Source organism: Crocodylus siamensis, chromosome 8 (assembly GCF_052110815.1).
Source record: "Crocodylus siamensis isolate JL-2025a chromosome 8, ASM5211081v1, whole genome shotgun sequence".
NCBI lineage: Eukaryota > Metazoa > Chordata > Crocodylia > Crocodylidae > Crocodylus > Crocodylus siamensis.
Window position 1 is genome coordinate 56,197,018 of NC_143402.1, and position 8,104 is coordinate 56,205,121.

The window sequence follows — 8,104 nt, forward strand, 5'->3', positions numbered from 1 at the left end:
TCCCAAGAACACGTGGGGTCCCCCCACCCCACCAACACAAGCTGCGGGGCGGAGGGGTGGAGCTGCATGAAGCTAACACCTAGGCAGCCTCTTTGGAGCCCCAGTCCCAGGACCACTCCTCCCCCCAGCACTGGGGGTGACCCAGGGGATGCCAGTTCTAATCCCACCCCTGTCACTTCCTGGCTGCCAACCCTATGCCTCAGTTTCCCACACCCTGCAATTTCTATTGTACAAGGCAAAGCCATGGCAGCTACCAGCCTGGTTTCAAATGCCCCCCTGACTGACTCAGGTCCTAGTAAAGAGGCTGACTGGCTTCTAGCAGATCCTCCAGCCACCAGGATCAGTTGAGCAGCCAGTCCTGGCCCAGATGATGAAGCCCAGGGGGCTCCAAAGTCCTGCCCGCCCCCCTCCGCCCACGCCCAGGCGCCGTCCAGGTCCCTCCATCCCAGCTGCAGCAATTCCAACCCGCCCTTTCCCTCTTGAACAAGTGTGAGTCAGTTTCCATGGTAACCCCCAGCTCCCAGGGTCCCCCTGGCAGAGGCCGGCGTGGGGAAGGGGCTGGATGCCTGGGTTCTCTCCCCAGCGGGGCCTGGGAGCTCAGCCACCTGGGTTCCCGCTCGGCTCTGGAAAGCGAATGGTATAAGGGGGGTATAAGGGCTGGACACCGGGGCTCTCTCCCCGCTCTGGGAGGGGAGTGGGGACTGCGAGTTGGAGCAGGGGCAGGAAGCACGTATGCCCTTGGCAGATGGACTGGAAGCCCTGCCCCTTGGCAGCCCACTCAGCAGGGCCAGGCAGGATGAACAGCCAGCCCCCTGCCAGGACACAGGGACCCCATCCCCTGGGATCTACCACTTTTAATGCAGTGGGGTTTCACAGAGGCCTCTACCACCCCCCCATACCTGCAGCCCCTCCCCACTAGTGACCTGGCATCTCCCAGTTCTGCCCTGCTGAATGGGGAAAGTGGGGCAAACTCCTGGACCCTTTCCTGGGAGACTCCTGGTCTCACCCAGCACCTGGAATCTGGGACTCCTGGGAGTTTCTCTCTGAAGCCTTCTCAGTTTCACTCCAGGGATCTGCCCCCACTCAGAGACCTGTAGGTCCTCTAAGACAGTGTTTCTCAACTCATGGGTTGCAACCCCAAAGTGGGTTGCCAGAACATACGAAAGGGTTGCAAAAAAAAATGGATCAACAAACTTTAAAAATGGATTCTCCTTTAAAGAAGAAAAAGGTGGGAAACTGTTCCTTTTCCCTTGCAGGCTGGAAGAGTTGCAGCCTGCAAGGGGCTGCTTGCCCCCATGCCCCACACACTGGGGGGCTGGGGCCTGGGGACAGGGGTCAGCAGGTTGGAAGTGAGGCACACTGGGTCAGGACTGGCCATTGATGTTTAATGAGTCCCGGTACAAAAAAAGGTTAAGAACCACTGCCCTAAGAAATGCCCCCTCCCATGGTTCCTGCATGTGCCACAGCCCCCAGCTCAAAGCTCCTAGCTCAGCCATCTCATTGCAGCCTCAAGGATCCCCGCTGGCTTCAGGCCATGGAGAGGGGAAATCCAGCACCTAGGATTTCCCCTCTGCCCTACCCCAGATCCTCTGGACTGTCCCAAGAGGGATATGAAACCCATTGCAGCCAAGGAAAGCTCCCCCACAACAAGGAAGGAGCAGGCAGCAATAAAAATGCCACAGCCTGCCTCTCTAGGAGGTTTCCAACCATCCAAGGGGAAATTGTCCCACAGAAGCTTTTGGGATTGAAAAAAAGCCACTCCAGAGGCTTATGGATGGGGTCATATCCAGCCCAGGCCTGGCCCAGCCTGGACACAGATGCCTCCTATCTACACTCCCAGGCCCAGCACCCCCTTGATCTGTTCCAGGGGCCCTGCCCAGGAAGATGCGAGTTCAAATCCCACCCTCACCCCCTGCCATGCCTGGCAGAAGCCCTACCCTTATTCAGGGCTCATCTGATCCAGGGGGGCCTGATCCCCAGGATGGCATCCAGCTGAGTCTATGGGGTTGGCTCCAAGCCTCAGGCAGCATAGCCAGGGCTGCTGGGAAAGATCGGGGTGGGGTGGAATACCCCTCCCCGCCAATACCACAGCAACAGGAAGAGGGGATAATTCCTTCCCAGCTCCATGTGGCCACCAGACGCCTGGATCAGACTCCCTCCTCTGCTCAGCTCTGTAACCTAGGGACAAACACAGCCCCACACCTAGGACCCATACATGCAGCCATCCCCCTCCACCTCCACCATCACCAGCAATCTGGTTCTTGATGTGCTCCCAGCCCAGGCAGAGGGGTATCTGCCACCTGGTTTCAGTCACCTGAGGATCCTTGAAGCTGGCTGTGTGATTGCAGGGGGAGGAAAACTAGGATTCCTCTCTAATCCAGCCTGCTGGATCCCAAGCAGGGATCTCATTACAAAAAAGAAAGCAGGGGAAAGCAGGAATACCGTACTTACCTGGCTACCACTCACAGCTTTACCCCACAAAAATCAGTCCCCCTCAAATTAGGCCCTGTGCCTTAAACCAGGAAACTGATTTTCCACCCACAGAGCACAGATGTCAGCTCTACACCCGAGCCTCCTGAGGAAGTGAGTAGACTTCAGGACTCATGGTTTATCACTCCAGAGGTGTTATCCACCCTCTTTTTAGGACTCTTGATGTGCTGCTAATTGAGCTAGCCTTTCCTTTGGTTATGCCGCTGTCTGCTAGCCAGTCCCTCTTCTCCTCCAGCCCTGCAGGCTGTTTTTGGCTCTTCAAAATCCTAGATCCACCCTAGAAGAAGCTGCATCAGCAGCTAGGGTTTCAGCTTCAGTTCAACAGGGAAGGGAGGGAGAATGAGCTAAAGATAAGGCTCCATCTCTGCTCTACATAGTCATACCTCTGGAAATATCTCCCCCCTGCCCCCTTCATTCTGCCTTCCCCAAAAAGCAAGCTGTGGGGACTTTTTGGAGGAAGGTGAGAAAGTACCTTATTACCAGCTGTGCTTAGGCCCTTAGGGCATGATGAAAGTATGAGGTCAGGGACATGAAAGACCCTTATATAAGGGGTTGGAAATGGTGGATACACTGGATCCCATCTGGATTCACCCATGATCCCAGCTTCACTCACAATTCCAGATCCCAACCCAATTTCTTCATGAACCCATCCAGATTCATTCATTATCCCAGATCCCACTCAGATTCATCCATGACCCCAGACCCACTCTGGATTTGTTACCAATCCCAGATCCCACCTGGATTCATTCATGCTCTCAAACAGATTCATTCATAATCTCAGATCCCCCTCCAAGATTCATCCACAATCCCACCCCAATTCATCCATGGTCCCAGATCTCACTCAGGTTCATCCAGAGCCTTAGATCCCACCCCGATTCATCCACCTCCCACCCAGATTCATCCACAATGCCAGATCCCGCTGTGGATTTGTTTGCAGCCCCAGATCCATTCACAATCCCACCCAGATTCATCCGGGATCCCAGATCCCACCCAGATTCAGTCCCTGTCCTTTCTCCCTCCACCCCCAGCCCAAAGCAGGGTGACTCACAAGCAAGGAGAAAGGCAGCAGGGCCTTCTCTAACCTCCCAGACAGCCCTAGGGAGATAAGTCCAAGCTTGGCTGATAAGACTGTGATTACTAGCAAGTGTCGCCAAGTGTAGCTGGTTTCTCAGGCAGAAGCAGGGCAGGGGGTGCCCCACGATCAGGATACTCTCGCCCCAAAACTGCCTGTCTGTACAGAGCCACTGCCAGAGATGGAGCCTTCTTGCCTTGCAAGCCTGGGGGGGAGAGGAGGGTCCCAGCTGAAGCTCTGATCTCATCCCTACCCAGCTCCAAAAGCTGGGATGCAGGGCGTATCTATGGGGCGAAGAACCCAGGAGCCCCGGCTGCCTGCAAACTGCACAAGGGTGCTCGCTGCCTCCCGAAGCTGGGGGGAGAAGCCAGGCATCCTGGCTAGGGGGAAACGCCCCCACCCCCTCCCTGGCGCTAATCACTGGATATGCTTGGTCCCACGGCTGGGAAGAAAACCCAGGCGTCCTGTCTAGGAGTAACCCCCTGCACCTCCACACATACAGCCAGGCACACTACCGCAGGGAGCTGGGGCGAGAACCCGGGCATCCTGGCTAGGGGAAACCCGTCGGCCTGCTGTAACTGCCCCCCCACCCCGCTGGCTGCTCCCTTCACCCTGCCCGTGAGAGATCCCAGGATCTACAGCCCCTAGGATCCCCAGTACTCACCCTGCAATTGACCCCAACCAGGCTCCTAAACCACTTGCAGCAAAACCTGCCAGATTTAGGCACCTTTAAGGACTCTATTTCCCAGCAAAGAGGCACAAGATATCCCCCTCCCTGCATGAAAATTCCCTCCCTCAAAACTGCCCAGGGGGTGGGGGGAGGTGTGAAAACTGATGCCCTCCTACACCAAGCTCTGCCCCCGCAGCCAGCCCCCGGCTCCCCTGATCAGCCGAACCCCACCCCGACTGTTTGTCCCCCCCACCCCGAGATCTGCCCCCCACCAGCCTTAGGGGGGAAGGTGGGGAGAGGGCAATAAGCCCAGGTGGGGGGTGGAGGCAGGGCAAGGCTGGTGGGGTATTAAAGAAGGGGGCAGGGGGATGAATCCAGGTGGGGGGCAAAAGTGGAAGAGGGGGCAAATTCTCAGATGGGGGGGCGGTCCTCGGCTTAGAGGGGCAGAACAGGGGAGGCTGAGAACAGGAGGGGGCAGTTCCCGGCTGCTGGGACGGAGGGGGGGGGCACAAATAAGGGCCAAATCCCAGGCGGGGGGAGTCCCGGGGCCCCGATCCCGGCCGCTCACCCACAGCTCCGCGCCCCAGTCCATGCTGCGGCCCCGGCCCGGCCCGGCCCGACCCGCCTGCGCCGCCGCCGCCGCCCCCCGCGCCCGGGGCGGGGCCAGCCGGGCCCTATGGGCGCCGCGCGGGCCCTGCACGGGCGCCCCTTGCGGGCCCGAAGGGGAGGGGCACGGGCGACCCCCGCCCCAGTGTGACACCCCCTCCCCCCGCTGCCCTATGGAGGCACGGCCGCTTCCCTGTGGGCCCTATAGGGGGGGACACCCGCGCCCCCAAGCCGCCCATAGGCCCTTTAGGGAGACAAATGCCCCTCCATTGCACCTACAGACATGAAGACATTGTTCCTATAGAAAGGGACACTGCTGCCCACACACTGCCCCTATAGAGGGAGATGTAGGCCCTGTCAGGACAGACGTGGGCCCTTATAGGGAGGAGCAGGAGCCCTATAGAGGGTGAGGCTGGCACCCCCCCATTGTCCCCCTATAGATCAAGACACAGCCAGCCCACTCAGCACCCCTATACAACCACATGGACTCTGCTGTGCACCCTATAGGGTATGTGGGGACCCTACATGTCCCTATAGAGGAGCACCCCATAGGGAGGAACAGGGGCCTTACAGAGAGACCCATGGGCCTTATGGAGGGAAGACCAACCTACAAGGCCCTATAGCATGCTACCAGTGCCCTTCTAGGGGCCCTGTAGAGAGGGACAAGGGCCTGGCCAGCTCCCAGGACACCTGGGTTCTCCTCCCAGCCCTGCCACAGCTGTCCAGAGTGACCTTGGCCCCGCCTCGCTGCTTCTGTGCCTCAGTTTCCCCTCCTGCTTCCCGCCACCACTGCGGGTGGGATGACCGCATTGCCCTCCAGCAGTTCGTCCTGCTAACGAATCAGTGACGCCCAGCTCCCTGGCTGCCCTGGAGACATTTCAAGGAAGGCTGCGGTCTCTGATCCTCGGGGACGGCATTTGTTTGACCACTGGGTCCCGAGAAGGACTGAGACCTCCGTGGTACCATATTGACCTGCATATAACATGCACCTCAGAATCACATCCCCTCCATCCAGGGTGAGACTGGGATCCAGGACCCAGGTGACCCCAGAAAACCAGGGGGCGAAAGGAGACGTGAAGGAGGATGGCCTCAAAAGAACCACCAGGTAGGGTGGGCGTGGCCCATGGGGCAGGGTAGCCACGCCCCCTCATGGCCCACTAATGTCAGAAGGGGAGGAGTTGGCCCCTCCATCCTGACTGGCCCACAAAAGCTACCACAGTGGGGGAGGGGGGACAGACACGGGATGGATGCTTTTTGGCAGGCGGGCCACAAGTTAAGCTCTGTCCCCTCCCCCAGTTCCTGTCTGATCTCCTGCGTCTGCCCAATCTGCTGCTCTGCTTTCTGCTCCCTGACCTGTGTTCTCTGCCCCATTGGCTGTTCCACTTTCTGCTCCCTGCCACATTGGTCACTCTGCTTTCTGCTTCCCACCCTGTACACCCTGGCCCATCCACTGCTTTGCTTTTTGCTCCCTGCCCTGTACCCCACTGTCCACTAATCTACTTTCTGCTCCCTGCCCTATACTGTGCTCCCTGCCCCATCCACTTCACTGCTCCCTCCCTGCTTCCTCATCTGCTACATGACCCACGTGGAAATTGCCTATGCCACTTGTGACACACGTGCCACATGCTGCCCACCCCCAAATGAAGCTTCATCTCCTCCTGTGTGCCCCCTTCTCCCTACACACACACATCAGATCTGACAATCTCTGTCCAGTTCTCCTGAGTTCCCAGCCCTTGCTTCAGCCCCCCAAATAACCTGAGGGCTGATTCCAATAGCTCCCAGAGGACTTGGGATCCTTATTCCTCTTGACTTTCATAAATAGGGGCCTAGAGCCCTGCTGTCATTGCACAGTCACTCTTAATGCACTGGTCTAGTGCCCCCTAGTGGCAAAAGCATGACACTACAATGAACAGAAGACCGGAACCCTGGAAGAATTGGGTTGATTTAGCTCCGCAAAGAGCTCCTCCACTTTCGTAATCTTTACTTCTCCAGCTTCCAGAGTCAGGAGAGTCCCTGCTTTCCTTTAAAATATATATCAATATAATTGAGTTCCTAGCTCACAGGACTATAGAGGTGGAGACAACATCATCAATGTACCATATTTTGGGACCCAAAGAGAAGGAAAAAAAGGGACTTTTTCTAGAGTTACAGCTGCACACAGCAGGGATGCAGCCTCATCTTCAACTCATTCCCTTTCCTGCTTAGCTAAAGCCAAATCCCTAGCTGCTGCTGCAGCCTGGTCTCTATGGAAGGACATAGGATTTTGAAAAGAGCTAAAAAGTGTCTCCAGAGCTGGGAAATAGGAAAAGAGAGAGCAGGAGCAGCAAGCAGACAGCAATATTGCCCTAAAAAAGTTAGCTCAATTAGTGGAACATCAAGACCATTACAAAGCAGAGGTGGGTGACCAGACTGTGGAATAACCACTCCAGAGGTGATACAATTGTCTACCCGGGAAATCTTCAAGAGGAGACTGGACAGTCACCTTGCTGGGGTCACCTGACCCCAATTGTCTTTCCTGCCTGGTGCAAGGGCTGGACCCAATGATCTTCCAAGGCCCTTACAGCCTCACAATCTAATGAACCTATAAATCTATGGCTGTTAACCCTTGTGAAGTGAAGAAGAATGAGCGGTGAAGTCAATGAACTGCCTTGGCTGCTGCATGAAGCAGAAATCAAAGCTGGGGGACAGTTGGGGACCCTATGCAGGGTAGAAATATCAGCTTCCCCACATCAGGCATGTACCCTGATGGGAGATGGCAGGGTGATTCCTGAGTGCATTGTAGGCTAGTAAATATAGAAACTGAGTTCCCAGCTCAATGAGTTGAGGTACATCCAACCCCCTCCCCACCCCCAGCAGATTCAAAAGCTGTATTCACTGACAGGACCTTGTGATACCTTAACACCAGTCTCGTGTTTTTTAAAACGGCTTTCATTCTAAGGCGCTGGGCACAGGAAGCTTTGGGGTCCTGGCTGCTGGTTAATCCCAGTCAGAGCCAGCTCCAGCTCCAGCTTATAAACTATTTAAAAGGAAGGTATTTTTTCTTTGCCTTTCTGTTTTTCCAAGGAGATTGTTTGCCACCCCTGGTTCAACACCTTCCTCGTTTCCAGGCCTAAATCTATTCTTGGCTCCCGCCACCCCTCGTCCTTCAGCTCAAAGTCCTTCTCACCTTCCTGCTCAAGTATTTATAGCTCCTCTGTCTCACTGCCAGGCATCTCCACTTCTTCCCCCGCATTGCTCCAGCAGCCCAAAAAGGAGAGAGAGCTTGG

The 8,104-nt window shown here is 56.4% G+C and overlaps 1 protein-coding gene across 1 annotated transcript in view; it reads right to left on the bottom strand.

The window, feature by feature from the left end:
• The window catches only part of TRIP10 (thyroid hormone receptor interactor 10), a 33,432-nt gene extending 28,498 nt beyond the window's left edge, over positions 1–4,934 (bottom strand). The window contains exon 1 of the mRNA XM_090059142.1: positions 4,801–4,934. Within this exon, the coding sequence (XP_089915268.1) occupies positions 4,801–4,824 (24 nt within the window). The 5' untranslated portion in view covers positions 4,825–4,934. The remainder of the gene's footprint in view (positions 1–4,800) is intronic.
• Between the last annotated feature and the right edge of the window lie 3,170 nt (positions 4,935–8,104).